At 56.3% G+C, this 15,887-nt stretch overlaps 1 protein-coding gene across 1 annotated transcript; it reads right to left on the bottom strand.

Annotated features, from left to right (window-relative positions):
- Positions 1-7,802: 7,802 nt before the first annotated feature.
- LOC145340739 (matrix metalloproteinase-17-like) lies at positions 7,803-11,821 on the bottom strand. The gene is made up of 3 exons (XM_080185200.1): positions 11,686-11,821; positions 9,241-9,498; positions 7,803-8,065 (listed from the first exon to the last, which is right to left on the bottom strand). The coding sequence occupies exons 1-3, from the start codon at positions 11,819-11,821 to the stop codon at positions 7,803-7,805; spliced, it is 657 nt and encodes a 218-aa protein (XP_080041326.1).
- Positions 11,822-15,887: the final 4,066 nt, after the last annotated feature.

The raw sequence follows: 15,887 nt of genomic DNA, 5'->3' as shown, positions 1-15,887 counted from the left end.
AGCTCCCTCACACTGTCACTCAGTAACCTCTCTCCCCCAGCACCCTGTGTTACTGACTGTATCTGTACTGATGTTAATCCAGCTCCCTCACACTGTCACTCAGTAACCCCTCTCTCTCCCCCCAGCACCCTGTGTTACTGACTGTATCTGTACTGATGTTAATCCAGCTCCCTCACACTGTCACTCAGTAACCCCTCTCTCCCCCCCCAGCACCCTGTGTTACTGACTGTATCTGTACTGATGTTAATCCAGCTCCCTCACACTGTCATTCAGTAACCCCTCTCCCCCCCCAGCACCCTGTGTTACTGACTGTATCTGTACTGATGTTAATCCAGCTCCCTCACACTGTCACTCAGTAACCCCTCTCTCCCCCCAGCACCCTGTGTTACTGACTGTATCTGTACTGATGTTAATCCAGCTCCCTCACACTGTCACTCAGTAACCCCTCTCTCCCCCCCAGCACCCTGTGTTACTGACTGTATCTGTACTGATGTTAATCCAGCTCCCTCACACTGTCACTCAGTAACCCCTCTCCCCCCCAGCACCCTGTGTTACTGACTGTATCTGTACTGATGTTAATCCAGCTCCCTCACACTGTCACTCAGTAACCCCTCTCTCTCCCCCAGCACCCTGTGTCACTGACTGTATCTGTACTGATGTTAATCCAGCTCCCTCACACTGTCACTCAGTAACCCCTCTCTCTCCCTCCAGCACCCTGTGTTACTGACTGTATCTGTACTGATGTTAATCCAGCTCCCTCACACTGTCACTCAGTAACCCCTCTCTCCCCCCCCAGCACCCTGTGTTACTGACTGTATCTGTACTGATGTTAATCCAGCTCCCTCACACTGTCACTCAGTAACCCCTCTCTCCCCCAGCACCCTGTGTTACTGACTGTATCTGTACTGATGTTAATCCAGTTCCCTCACACTGTCACTCAGTAACCCCTCTCTCCCCCAGCACCCTGTGTTACTGACTGTATCTGTACTGATGTTAATCCAGCTCCCTCACACTGTCACTCAGTAACCCCTCTCTCCCCCCCAGCACCCTGTGTTACTGACTGTATCTGTACTGATGTTAATCCAGCTCCCTCACACTGTCACTCAGTAACCCCTCTCTCCCCCCCCCAGCACCCTGTGTTACTGACTGTATCTGTACTGATGTTAATCCAGCTCCCTCACACTGTCACTCAGTAACCCCCTCTCTCTCCCCCAGCACCCTGTGTTACTGACTGTATCTGTACTGATGTTAATCCAGATCCCTCACACTGTCACTCAGTAACCCCTCTCTCCCCCCAGCACCCTGTGTTACTGACTGTATCTGTACTGATGTTAATCCAGCTCCCTCACACTGTCACTCAGTAACCCCTCTCTCCCCCCCCAGCACCCTGTGTTACTGACTGTATCTGTACTGATGTTAATCCAGCTCCCTCACACTGTCACTCAGTAACCCCTCTCTCCCCCCCCAGCACCCTGTGTTACTGACTGTATCTGTACTGGTGTTAATCCAGCTCCCTCACACTGTCACTCAGTAACCCCTCTCCCCCCAGCACCCTGTGTTACTGACTGTATCTGTACTGATGTTAATCCAGCTCCCTCACACTGTCACTCAGTAACCCCTCTCTCCCCCCCAGCACCCTGTGTTACTGACTGTATCTGTACTGATGTTAATCCAGCTCCCTCACACTGTCACTCAGTAACCCCTCTCTCCCCCCAGCACCCTGTGTTACTGACTGTATCTGTACTGATGTTAATCCAGCTCCCTCACACTGTCACTCAGTAACCCCTCTCTCTCTCCCCCAGCACCCTGTGTTACTGACTGTATCTGTACTGATGTTAATCCAGCTCCCTCACACTGTCACTCAGTAACCCCTCTCTCTCTCCCCCCAGCACCCTGTGTTACTGACTGTATCTGTACTGATGTTAATCCAGCTCCCTCACACTGTCACTCAGTAACCCCTCTCCCCCCCCAGCACCCTGTGTTACTGACTGTATCTGTACTGATGTTAATCCAGCTCCCTCACACTGTCACTCAGTAACCCCTCTCCCCCCAGCACCCTGTGTTACTGACTGTATCTGTACTGATGTTAATCCAGCTCCCTCACACTGTCACTCAGTAACCCCTCTCTCCCCCAGCACCCTGTGTTACTGACTGTATCTGTACTGATGTTAATCCAGCTCCCTCACACTGTCACTCAGTAACCCCTCTCTCCCCCCCAGCACCCTGTGTTACTGACTGTATCTGTACTGATGTTAATCCAGCTCCCTCACACTGTCACTCAGTAACCCCTCTCTCCCCCCACCCCAGCACCCTGTGTTACTGACTGTATCTGTACTGATGTTAATCCAGCTCCCTCACTCAGTAACCCCCCCCTCTCTCTCCCATCACTGTCAGTGGGGTGCGCGATATGGAACCTGAGTTTTGCCAGTCTTGCAAAGTTTAGTTCCAAAGAGAAAGACACTTTTGAGCTCGGACCTTATGCAGACGCTCGCCTTGCCGATCGGCACCAGGCTGTTTTGTGAGACTTTTTCCACAGAATGAGAGTGTCGGAAGAACCACTCTCTCGATCGAGCGCCGGGGACCAGGGTTACGAGCGGATGTCGCCTACGAGATCTGCGTCTTGTTATCTCAATAAATCTTACCGGTGTAAGGCACACCAGAGTGAGCAGAATCACAGAGCAAGGAACATCATCCCCACATCACACACACACACACACACAGTGCACAGGGGGTAAATCACACAGAGAGACACAGAGAGAGAGACAGAGAGAGACGTAGAGAGTGAGAAAGACAGAGTGGGAGAGAGAAAGACTTAGAGAGAGTGAGAGAGACAGGGGGAGAGAGAGAGACAGAGTGGGAGAGAGAGACAGAGAGAGAGGACAAGAGAGAATCTCTAAACTAATCCCACTGCCCCCGCTCTCTCCCCATAGCCCTGTATCAATCCCCAAACTAATCCCACTGCCCCGCTCTCTCCCCATAGCCCTGTATCAATCCCCAAACTAATCCCACTGCCCCGCTCTCTCCCCATAGCCCTGTATCAATCCCCAAACTAATCCCACTGCCCCCGCTCTCTCCCCATAGCCCTGTATCAATCCCCAAACTAATCCCACTGCCCCCGCTCTCTCCCCATAGCCCTGTATCAATCCCCAAACTAATCCCACTGCCCCCCGCTCTCTCCCCATAGCCCTGTATCAATCCCCAAACTAATCCCACTGCCCCCGCTCTCTCCCCATAGCTCAATCCCCAAACTAATCCCACTGCCCCACTCTCTCCCCATAGCCCTGTATCAATCCCCAAACTAATCCCACTGCCCCGCTCTCTCCCCATAGCCCTGTATCAATCCCCAAACTAATCCCACTGCCCCCGCTCTCTCCCCATAGCTCAATCCCCAAACTAATCCCACTGCCCCACTCTCTCCCCATAGCCCTGTATCAATCCCCAAACTAATCCCACTGCCCCGCTCTCTCCCCATAGCTCAATCCCCAAACTAATCCCACTGCCCCACTCTCTCCCCATAGCCCTGTATCAATCCCCAAACTAATCCCACTGCCCCCCGCTCTCTCCCCATAGCCCTGTATCAATCCCCAAACTAATCCCACTGCCCCCGCTCTCTCCCCATAGCCCTGTATCAATCCCCAAACTAATCCCACTGCCCCGCTCTCTCCCCATAGCCCTGTATCAATCCCCAAACTAATCCCACTGCCCCGCTCTCTCCCCATAGCCCTGTATCAATCCCCAAACTAATCCCACTGCCCCACTCTCTCCCCATAGCCCTGTATCAATCCCCAAACTAATCCCACTGCCCCCGCTCTCTCCCCATAGCCCTGTATCAATCCCCAAACTAATCCCACTGCCCCGCTCTCTCTCCATAGCTCAATCCCCAAACTAATCCCACTGCCCCGCTCTCTCCCCATAGCCCTGTATCAATCCCCAAACTAATCCCACTGCCCCGCTCTCTCCCCATATCCCTGTATCAATCCCCAAACTAATCCCACTGCCCCCGCTCTCTCCCCATAGCCCTGTATAAATCCCCAAACTAATCCCACTGCCCCATTCTCTCCCCATAGCTCAATCCCCAAACTAATCCCAATGCCCCATTCTCTCCCCATAGCTCAATCCCCAAACTAATCCCACTGCCCCGCTCTCTCCCCATAGCCCTGTATCAATCCCCAAACTAATCCCACTGCCCCGCTCTCTCCCCATAGCCCTGTATCAATCCCCAAACTAATCCCACTGCCCCCGCTCTCTCCCCATAGCCCTGTATCAATCCCCAAACTAATCCCACTGCCCCATTCTCTCCCCATAGCTCAATCCCCAAACTAATCCCAATGCCCCATTCTCTCCCCATAGCTCAATCCCCAAACTAATCCCACTGCCCCGCTCTCTCCCCATAGCCCTGTATCAATCCCCAAACTAATCCCACTGTCCCGCTCTCTCCCCATAGCTCAATCCCCAAACTAATCCCACTGCCCCGCTCTCTCCCCATAGCTCAATCCCCAAACTAATCCCACTGCCCCCGCTCTCTCCCCATAGCCCTGTATCAATCCCCAAACTAATCCCACTGCCCCCCGCTCTCTCCCCATAGCCCTGTATCGATCCCCAAACTAATCCCACTGCCCCCGCTCTCTCCCCATAGCCCTGTATCAATCCCCAAACTAATCCCACTGCCTCCGCTCTCTCCCCATAGCCCTGTATCAATCCCCAAACTAATCCCACTGCCCCGCTCTCTCCCCATAGCCCTGTATCAATCCCCAAACTAATCCCACTGCCCCCGCTCTCTCCCCATAGCCCAATCCCCAAACTAATCCCACTGCCCCACTCTCTCCCCATAGCCCAATCTCCAAACTAATCCCACTGCCCCGCTCTCTCCCCATAGCCCTGTATCAATCCCCAAACTAATCCCACTGCCCCCGCTCTCTCCCCATAGCCCTGTATGAATCCCCACACTAATCCCACTGCCCCGCTCTCTCCCCATAGCCCTGTATCAATCCCCAAACTAATCCCACTGCCCCCGCTCTCTCCCCATAGCCCTGTATCAATCCCCAAACTAATCCCACTGCCCCCGCTCTCTCCCCATAGCCCTGTATCAATCCCCAAACTAATCCCACTGCCCCCGCTCTCTCCCCATAGCCCTGTATCAATCCCCAAACTAATCCCACTGCCCCCGCTCTCTCCCCATAGCCCTGTATCAATCCCCAAACTAATCCCACTGCCCCGCTCTCTCCCCATAGCCCTGTATCAATCCCCAAACTAATCCCACTGCCCCGCTCTCTCCCCATAGCCCTGTATCAATCCCCAAACTAATCCCACTGCCCCGCTCTCTCCCCATAGCCCTGTATCAATCCCCAAACTAATCCCACTGCCCCCCCGCTCTCTCCCCATAGCCCTGTATCAATCCCCAAACTAATCCCACTGCCCCGCTCTCTCCCCATAGCTCAATCCCCAAACTAATCCCACTGCCCCGCTCTCTCCCCATAGCTCAATCCCCAAACTAATCCCACGGGGGGGTTAAGAGAGATTGTGAGTGTGAGAGAGAATGTGTGTGTTAGAAATCAGGGACTGTGTCCGCGTGTCTGACAGGCAGTCGTTTATAAGGCGCACACACACACACATACACGCACACACACGCACACACACACACACAATGATCTGCACAGAATGAGGCAAATCTTTTTCGCTGATTTTATACAAATTTGAGCGCGACTGTTTGATTCCAGTTTGATATTTTTTCACGATATTTCGGGGGTTACGGGGGTGGGGGTTTGTTACAAGGCATCGGACGCTCGTTAGCGTCGAGGGAAACCCCGTGGTCTCGTAACCGAGCCCCCCCCCATCAGAGAGGTGGCACCGGGCGATGAGAGAGAGCGAGAGACGGAGCGGGAGAGCTGGAGAGGTTTCGGGAGGGAGTTCCGAAGATTCGGGGAGACCCTCCCCCCCTCACCCCCCCCCCCCCCCCCCCCCCACCGGCTCCCCACAGGCGGCTGAAGGCACGGACCCCCCCACCCCCTCCACCCCCCCCACAATGGGGGAGAGATGGGAATCGAGGGATGCCGGAGGAACGCAGAGATCTCGGAGGGGGTTACAGAGATAGGGAGGGGGTGTAGGGGGGCTGGAGGAGGTTACAGAGATAGGGAGGGGGTGTAGGGGGGCTGGAGGGGGTTACAGAGATAGGGAGGGGGTGTAGGGGGCTGGAGGGGGTTACAGAGATAGGGAGGGGGTGTGGGGGGGGCTGGAGGGGGTTACAGGGATAGGGAGGGGGTGTAGGGGGGCTGGAGGAGGTTACAGAGATAGGGAGGGGGTGTAGGGGGGCTGGAGGAGGTTACAGAGATAGGGAGGGGGTGTAGGGGGACTGGAGGAGGTTACAGAGATAGGGAGGGGGTGTAGGGGGGCTGGAGGGGGTTACAGAGATAGGGAGGGGGTGTAGGGGGACTGGAGGGGGTTACAGAGATAGGGAGGGGGTGTAGGGGGGCTGGAGGAGGTTACAGAGATAGGGAGGGGGTGTAGGGGGGCGCTGGAGGAGGTTACAGAGATAGGGAGGGGGTGTAGGGGGAGGTTACAGAGGTAGGGAGGGGGTGTAGGGGGAGGTTACAGAGATAGGGAGGGGGGTGTAGGGGAACTGGAGGAGGATACAGAGATAGGGAGGGGGTGTAGGGGGGCTGGAGGGGGTTACAGAGATAGGGAGGGGGTGTGGGGGGGCTGGAGGGGGTTACAGAGATAGGTAGGGGGTGTAGGGGGGGGTGGAGGAGGTTACAGAGATAGGGAGGGGGTGTAGGGGGGTTGGAGGGGGTTACAGAGATAGGGAGGGGGGTGTAGGGGGCTGGAGGGGGTTACAGAGATAGGGAGGGGGTGTAGGGGGGCTGGAGGGGGTTACAGAGATAGGGAGGGGGATGGAGGAGGTTACAGAGATAGGGAGGGGGTGTAGGGGGGCTGGAGGGGGTTACAGAGATAGGGAGGGGGTGTAGCGGGGCTGGAGGGGGTTACAGAGATAGGGAGGGGGGTGTAGGGGGGCTGCAGGGGGTTACAGAGATAGGGAGGGGGTGTAGGGGGCTGGAGGGGGTTACAGAGATAGGGAGGGGGTGTAGGGGGGCTGGAGGGGGTTACAGAGATAGGGAGGGGGTGTAGGGGGGTGGGAGGAGGTTACAGAGATAGGGAGGGGGTGTAGCGGGGCTGGAGGGGGTTACAGAGATAGGGAGGGGGGTGTAGGGGGGCTGGAGGGGGTTACAGAGATAGGGAGGGGGTGTAGGGGGGCTGGAGGAGGTTACAGAGATAGGGAGGAGGTGTAGGGGGGCTGGAGGAGGTTACAGAGATAGGGAGGGGGTGTAGGGGGGCTGGAGGAGGTTACAGAGATAGGGAGGGGGGTGTAGGGGGGCTGGAGGAGGTTACAGAGATAGGGAGGGGGTGTAGGGGGGCTGGAGGGAGTTACAGAGATAGGGAGGGGGTGTAGGGGGGGCTGGAGGGGGTTACAGAGATAGGGAGGGGGCTGGAGGGGGTTACAGAGATAGGGAGGGGGTGTAGGGGGGCTGGAGGAGGTTACAGAGATAGGGAGGGGGTGTAGGGGGCTGGAGGAGGGAGATGGAGAGAGATGAGGGAGAGTTGCTTGCTCCGAGGGTCTCACCGAGCCTGGGTCGCAGTGAGGAGTGGCCTGGGGCACTGAGGAAGACGCCAAACTTTCCATCCTGATTTGGAGAATGAGGGGGGAAGGGTGTGGACAGAGAGCACCCCACCCCACCCCTCCCTCCCTCCCTCCCTCCCTGACCCCTCACCGCCCTCCCCCACCCTCCCGGGCGTGTCCGAGGTGGGGTTTAGCCGGCGAGCAGTGGGCACAGCAGGAGGCCAGCGAGGAGGGTCACACTGCCCCAGGTGAGGGTGCTGCCCTCACTCCTGCCCAGCTCACAGCTGCAGTCCCGGGAGCCGGGGTGCCCCCGCGGGGGGGGCCTGGCGGGGGGTGTCGGCGGGTCACAGTGCATCCAGACCTGGTGAGTGGAGTGGGGGCTGGGAGAGTCCACCTCCACCGCCCCTCTCTGCATCCGCCAGTGTTCACCACCCTTGAAGAAGTAGGTGTAGCCTGGAGGGAGAGAGGGAGGGAGAGGTCAGAACAGAACCTACACTCTCTCAGTCAGACACTCTCTCGCACACACTCACTCTCTCTCGTGCTCACTCTCTCTCGCGCTCACTCTCTCTCGCGCTCACTCTCTCTCGCACTCACTCTCTCTCGCACTCACTCTCTCTCGCACTTACTCTCTCTCGCGCTCACTCTCTCTCGCGCTCACTCTCTCTCGCGCTCACTCTCTCTCGCACTCACTCTCTCTCTCTCGCACACACTCTCTCTCTCTCGCACTCACTCTCTCTCTCTCGCACTCACTCTCTCTCTCTCGCACTCTCTCTCTCTCTCGCACTCTCTCTCTCTCGCACTCACTCTCTCTCGCACTCACTCTCTCTCGCACACACTCTCTCTCTCGCACACACTCTCTCTCTCGCACACACACTCTCTCTCTCGCACACACACTCACACACTCTCACGCTCTCTCTCTCACGCTCTCTCTCTCACACTCTCTCTCTCACACTCTCTCTCTCGCACTCACTCTCTCTCGCACTCACTCTCTCTCGCACTCACTCTCTCTCGCACTCACTCTCTCTCGCACTCACTTTCTCTCGCACTCACTCTCTCTCGCACTCACTCTCTCGCACTCACTCTCTCTCGCACTCACTCTCTCTCGCACTCACTCTCTCTCACACTCACTCTCTCTCACACACATTCTCTCTCTCACACACACTCTCTCTCTCTCACACACACACTCTCTCTCACACACACTCTCTCTCACACACACACTCTCTCTCACACACTCCCTCTCTCACACACACACACTCTCTCTCTCACACTCCCTCTCCCACACACACACACTCTCTCTCTCACATACTCTCTCTCTCACACACTCTCTCTCTCACACACTCTCTCTCTCACACACTCTCTCTCTCACACACACACTCTCTCTCACACACTCCCTCTCTCACACACACACACTCTCTCTCTCACACTCCCTCTCCCACACACACACACTCTCTCTCTCACACACTCTCTCTCTCACACACTCTCTCTCTCACACACACTCTCTCACACACACTCCCTCTCTCACACACACACACTCTCTCTCTCACACTCCCTCTCCCACACACACACACTCTCTCTCTCACACACTCTCTATCTCACACACACTCTCTCTCACACTCTCTCTCACTCACCGTCAGTCCAGGCCATCACTCCATCCAGGCCTGGCTCGATGCCTTTCCACAGGGTGACTTGTTTGGGGTACCCCACATCCAAGGCCTTCGCCTGTTCGTCATACCTCCAGAAATCCAGACCCCGGAAAAAGTACGTCTTCCCATTGGAGGGCCAGACAAACACAGCGTCGATATGGTCCATCCTGAGGCCAAAGTCACTGATAGGCCGAGGGTAGCCGCTTTCCACGTGTGTGTTCGAGAACACCCAATAGCGATCGCCTGTGGGATCGGGGGAGGGTTCCGGGGGTGGGGGGCAGAGACAGAGACAGACAGAGAGGGATGGTGAATCAAACACGGGCTTTTCACACATTTATCCATTCCAATTCCTTTTTCCCACGCTCATTCCGGAGACCGGAGCGCTCCGCAATTTCCAAATGCTCATCCAAACACTTGTAAATTGTTGTGAGAGATTCCATCTCTACCCAATCTTCTCAAACGCTCATCCAAACACTTGTAAATTGTTGTTGGAGATTCCATTTCTATCAACCTTCTCAAATGCTCATCCAAACACTTGTAAATTGTTGTGAGAGATTCCATCTCTACTCAACCTTCTCAAATTCTCATCCAAACACTTGTAAGTTGTTGTTGGCGATTCCATCTCTACCCAATCTTCTCAAATTCTCATCCAAACACTTGTAAATTGTTGTGAGAGATGCCATCTCTACTCAACCTTCTCAAATGCTCATCCAAACACTTGTAAGTTGTTGTGAGAGATTCCATCTCCACCCAAACTTCTCAAATGCTCATCCAAACACTTGTAAATTGTTGTTGGAGATTCCATCTCTCCCAATCTTCTCAAGTGCTCATGCAAACAGTTGCAAATTGTTGTTAGAGATTACAAACAGCCATTTGCCCTAACTTTACCTGGAAAGGCGATGGTAACACTTCGGAAGGAGTGACTCGACAAGGAAGTGGTGAATGAACAGGACACCGGGAAGGACAGGAACGAGACGGAGTACGGGAATGAGACGGAGGATCTGGTGAACTGATGCGACGGCAATAATCTCTCCCTCAATGTCAACAAGACGAAAGAGATGGTCATCGACTTCAGGAGGGAGAACGTGTCCCTGTCTACATCAACGGGGACGGAGTAGAAACGGTCAAGAGAGCTTCTCAGTGTCCAGATCACCAACACCCTGTCCTGGTCCCCCCCCACGCTGACACTATAGTTAAGAAAGCCCCACCAACGCCTCTACTTTCTCAGGAGACTAAGGAAATTTGGCATGTCCGCTCCGACTCTCACCAACTTTTACAGATGCCCCATAGAAAGCATTCTTTCTGGTTGGATCACAGCTCGGTCTGGGATCCTGCTCTGCCCAAGACCGCAAGGAACTACAAAAGGGTGGTGAATGTAGCCCCCAATCCATCACACAAACCAGCCTCCCATCCATTGACTCCGTCTACACTTCCCGCTGCCTCGGGGAAAAGCAGCCGGGATAATTAAGGACCCCCCCCACACCCCCCCCCACGCACCCCGGACATTCTCTCTTCCACCTTCTTCCGTCGGGGAAAAAGATACAAAAGTCTGAGGTCCCGTACCGACCGACTCAAGAACAGCTTCTTCCCTGCTGCTGTCAGACTTTTGAATGGACCTACCTCGCATTAAGCTGATCTTTCTCTACACCCTCGCTGTGACTGTAACACTACATTCTGCACCCTCTCCTTTCCTTCTCTATCAACGGTATGCTTTGTCTGTGCAGCGCGCAAGAAACAATACTTTTCACCGTATCCCCATATACGTGACAGTAATAAATCAGATCCTTTTCCTTCTCCCCTCTGTACTCTATGAAGGGTATGCTGTGTCTGTGTAGCGCGCAGGAAATGACAGGGAGTGGGGGAATAGCTCGATCTTGGGTTCGGACAAAGCTCGGCACAACATTGAGGGTTGACGGGCCTGTCCTGTTCTATATCTCGATAACTGGCAGAGGGTAGATGCAGGGAGGGTGTTCCCGATGATGGGCGGAGGGGGAGTCCAGAACGAGGGGGTCTGAGGGATTTGCGGGGCGGGGGGGGGCGGTAGATCATTTCGGAGGGAGGTGAGCAGACATTTCTTCAGTGGGTGAGCCTTGTGGGATTGATTCCCACGGGAAGGGGTTGATGCCAGGACATTGGGTGTGTCGGAGAAGGGGGGGGGGGGTGCTGGATACGGAGCTGGGGGGGGGAGGGATTGGGATCGGTCGGAGGAGAGGGAAAGCAGGACGAGGCTACTGGGTTGGGAGATCAGCCATGATGGGTGATGGACGGTGCAGCAGGCTCGATAGGGCCGAATGGTCTCCTGTTTGCATGACGGTGCCATTAGGCGGGAGTTGAGTGTCTCGTAGGGGCCAGCACGGACTCGATGGGCCAAAGCGCCTCCCCAGCGGTGTACGGCTCTGTGATTCTCCGACACACAGGCAAAGCACTCACCGATAAAGAAGACAATTTTATTGTCTGTCTGTCTCTCGTAGACGCCATCGATTTTCTTCAAATCGTCCGGCAATCCATGCCAAAAATTCTGGATTCTCGCAGGGTTCAAAGACAGGAGATTCCCGGCTCTCTGCATTTCTCCAAAAGTAATGGTCTGTCCGGATGTAACAGCACGGGGTTAGATACAGAGTAAAGCTCCCTCTACACTGTCCCCCCCATCAAACACTCCCAGGACAGGTACAGCACGGGGTTAGATACAGAGTAAAGCTCCCTCTACACTGTCCCCCCCATCAAACACTCCCAGGACAGGTACAGCACGGGGTTAGATACAGAGTAAAGCTCCCTCTACACTGTCCCCCCCATCAAACACTCCCAGGACAGGTACAGCACAGGGTTAGATACAGAGTAAAGCTCCCTCTACACTGTCCCCATCAAACACTCCCAGGACAGGTACAGCACGGGGTTAGATACAGAGTAAAGCTCCCTCTACACTGTCCCCCCATCAAACACTCCCAGGACAGGTACAGCACGGGGTTAGATACAGAGAAAAGCTCCCTCTACACTGTCCCCCCATCAAACACTCCCAGGACAGGGACAGCACGGGGTTAGATACAGAGTAAAGCTCCCTCTACACTGTCCCCCCATCAAACACTCCCAGGACAGGTACAGCACGGGGTTAGATACAGAGTAAAGCTCCCTATACACTGTCCCCATCAGACACTCCCAGGACAGGTACAGCACGGGGTTAGATACAGAGTAAAGCTCCCTCTACACTGTCCCCCCATCAAACACTCCCAGGACAGGTACAGCACGGGGTTAGATACAGAGTAAAGCTCTCTCTACACTGTCCCCCCCATCAAACACTCCCAGGACAGGTACAGCACGGGGTTAGATACAGAGTAAAGCTCCCTCTACACTGTCCCCCATCAAACACTCCCAGGACAGGTACAGCACGGGGTTAGATACAGAGTAAAGCTCCCTCTACACTGTCCCCCATCAAACACTCCCAGGACAGGTACAGCACGGGGTTAGATACAGAGTAAAGCTCCCTCTACACTGTCCCCCCATCAAACACTCCCAGGACAGGTACAGCACGGGGTTAGATACAGAGTAAAGCTCTCTCTACACTGCCCCCATCAAACACTCCCAGGACAGGTACAGCATGGGGTTAGATACAGAGTAAAGCTCCCTCTACACTGTCCCCACATCAAACACTCCCAGGACAGGCACAGCACGGGGTTAGATACAGAGTAAAGTTCCCTCTACACTGTCCCCCCATCAAACACTCCCAGGACAGGTACAGCACGGGGTTAGATACAGAGTAAAGCTCCCTCTACACTGTCCCCATCAAACACTCCCAGGACAGGTACAGCACGGGGTTAGATACAGAGCAAAGCTCCCTCTACACTGTCCCCCCATCAAACACTCCCAGGACAGGTACAGCACGGGGTTAGATACAGAGTAAAGCTCCCTCTACACTGTCCCCCCCATCAAACACTCCCAGGACAGGTACAGCACGGGGTTAGATACAGAGTAAAGCTCCCTCTACACTGTTCCCACATCAAACACTCCCAGGACAGGTACAGCACGGGGTTAGATACAGAGTAAAGCTCCCTCTACACTGTCCCCCCATCAAACACTCCCAGGACAGGTACAGCACGGGGTTAGATACAGAGTAAAGCTCCCTCTACACTGTCTCCCCATCAAACACTCCCAGGACAGGTACAGCACGGGGTTAGATACAGAGTAAAGCTCCCTCTACACTGTCCCCCCATCAAACACTCCCAGGACAGGTACAGCACGGGGTTAGATACAGAGTAAAGCTCCCTCTACACTGTCCCCCCCATCAAACACTCCCAGGACAGGTACAGCACGGGGTTAGATACAGAGTAAAGCTCCCTCTACACTGTTCCCACATCAAACACTCCCAGGACAGGTACAGTACGGGGTTAGATACAGAGTAAAGCTCCTCTACACTGTCCCCATCAAACACTCTCAGGACAGGTACAGCACGGGGTTAGATACAGAGTAAAGCTCCCTCTACACTGTCCCCCATCAAACACTCCCAGGACAGGTACAGTACGGGGTTAGATACAGAGTAAAGCTCCCTCTACACTGTCCCCCCATCAAACACTCCCAGGACAGGTACAGCACGGGGTTAGATACAGAGTAAAGCTCCCTCTACACTGTCCCCCCATCAAACACTCCCAGGACAGGTACAGCACGGGGTTAGATACAGAGTAAAGCTCCCTCTACACTGTCCCCCATCAAACACTCCCAGGACAGGTACAGCACGGGGTTAGATACAGAGTAAAGCTCGCTCTCCTCTCTCCCGATCAGTTTCTGACCTTTGAAGAAGAAAGCTTCTCCTCGGATATTTGCTACAGTGTCAAATGTTGTGGAACATCGATCGATAAATTCAGGTTTCGGTCTAATTCCAAAAAGAACCGGGACAATTATTGGCACAGGAGCGTTGGATACACCAACCATCACTCAGTAACATTCTCCACACCGTCTCCCCATCCCCCTCGCTCCCCCCACCCTCTCCCCGTCTCCCTCGCTCCCCCTCCCTCTCGCCGTCTCCCTCACTCCCCCACCCTCTCCCCCTCCCCCCTCCCTCCCCCACCCTCTCCCCCCTCACTCCCCCACTCTCTCCCCATCCCCCTCGCTCCCCCCCACCCTCTCTCCGTCTCCCTCACTCCCCCCTCCCTCTCCTCTTCTCCCTCGCTCCCCCCACCCTCTCTCCCTCCCCCCTCCCTCCCCCACCCTCTCCCCCCTCACTCCCCCACTCTCTCCCCGTCCCCCTGGCTCCCCCCCCACCCTCTCCCCATCTCCCTCACTCCCCCCCACCCTCTCCCCGTCTCCCTCCCTCCCCCCACCCTCTCCCCGTCTCCCTCCCTCTCCCCGTCTCCCTCCCTCCCCCATCCTCTCTCTGTCTACCTCCCTCCCCCACCCTCTCCCCCCTCACTCCCCCACTCTCTCCCCGTCTCCCTCCCTCCCCCCCATCCTCTCCCTGTCTCCCTTGCCCCCCACCCCCTCCCCCTCCCCCCTCGCTCCCGCCACAACCCTCTCCCTCTCCCCCTCAGTACCCCCCCACCCTCTCCCCGTCTCCCTCACTCCCCCACCCTCCCCCCAACCCCCCCACTCTCCCCTCGCTCCCCACCCCCTCACTCCCCCACCCTCTCCCCGTCTCCCTCCCTCCCCCACCCTCTCCCGTCTACCTCTCTCCCCCCACCCCCTCACTCCCCACCCTCTCCCCGTCTCCCTCCCACCCCCACCCTCTCCCTGTCTCCCTTGCCACCCCACCCCCTCCCCCCTCCCCCCTCACTCCGCCCACCCTCTCCCCCTCCCCCCTCACTCCCCCCACCACCCTCTCCCCCTCAGTCCCCTCCCCTCACCCTCTCCCCGTCTCCCTCACCCCCCCACTCTCCCCTCGCTCCCTCGCCCCACTCGGCACTCACTCGGAGCTGGGGTAGGGCACGTCGGGTATTTTGGGCTGGGGGGGATCCTCCTCTCTGGGTTGGTCTGGCTGGGGTCTGTCCCTCTTGCCTGCCGAGAGACACACACGGAGAGGTCAACGAGAATCCCGCCCTCCCTTCATGCTCTCCCTCCCTTCCCTCGGGCACCGCGGGGGGAGCGGAGATACCCTCCATGGCAAGGACGGGGAGAGGCTTAAAGTTTGCCCCGGGAAGGATATTCTCCAAGTCTCAAGCTTGCCCTGTGTCCCCGTGACGGAGACACTATCCCGGCTGGATTTCCGTCGGAATTTGACTGGGCAAATCCAGCCGGGATAGGGTCTCCGTCTCGGGTGGGGAGCGAGGGAGATGGGGGCGAGAAGGAGAATGGATTTACCCTTGACGAGAACGTATCTCACCTCCCCCCTCCCCCCCACCCCCCGAACCCCCTCCAGGGCCAGGGGGGGGACACCCCGTCATCCCTGGTCTATTCCCCTGGGGTGGGATCCCAGGGTGACTCTGGGATTGGGAGTTCCCAGGAGTTGGGGGGGGTGGGGGGGGGGGGGGGGTGGTGGGGGGTGGGGTGGCGTCTTGTCGCTAAGGCCAGGCCTTAGGTTTTCCGTCTCCGGAAAGAGTGTTGGACGCGGATGGGACTTGCGGGTTGCAGAGGGAACGGGGAGAGCTGGGCCAAGAGGCGGTGAGTGGAGTTTAGTGCGGAAAAGTGCGAGGCCATTCGCTTGGGAAGGT

The sequence above is a fragment of the Carcharhinus amblyrhynchos genome, unplaced genomic scaffold, assembly GCF_965287045.1.
Source record: "Carcharhinus amblyrhynchos unplaced genomic scaffold, sCarAmb.v2.hapA chromosome_1369, whole genome shotgun sequence".
NCBI classification, from domain to species: domain Eukaryota; kingdom Metazoa; phylum Chordata; class Chondrichthyes; order Carcharhiniformes; family Carcharhinidae; genus Carcharhinus; species Carcharhinus amblyrhynchos.
Note: the sequence above shows the minus strand (reverse complement) of the source record. Positions and strands in the feature narration are given on the sequence as shown.

Excerpts from the sequence above, each read along its gene's own strand:
- LOC145340739 (XM_080185200.1), bottom strand. The coding sequence starts at position 11,821 with ATGCAGAGAGCCGGGAATCTCCTGTCTTTGAACCCTGCGAGAATCCAG. Across the intron at positions 9,499-11,685 it reads TAAAATTGTCTTCTTTATCG|GCGATCGCTATTGGGTGTTC; the intron begins GTGAGTGCTTTG and ends CCGATCCCACAG. Across the intron at positions 8,066-9,240 it reads AGTGATGGCCTGGACTGACG|GCTACACCTACTTCTTCAAG; the intron begins GTGAGTGAGAGA and ends CTCTCCCTCCAG.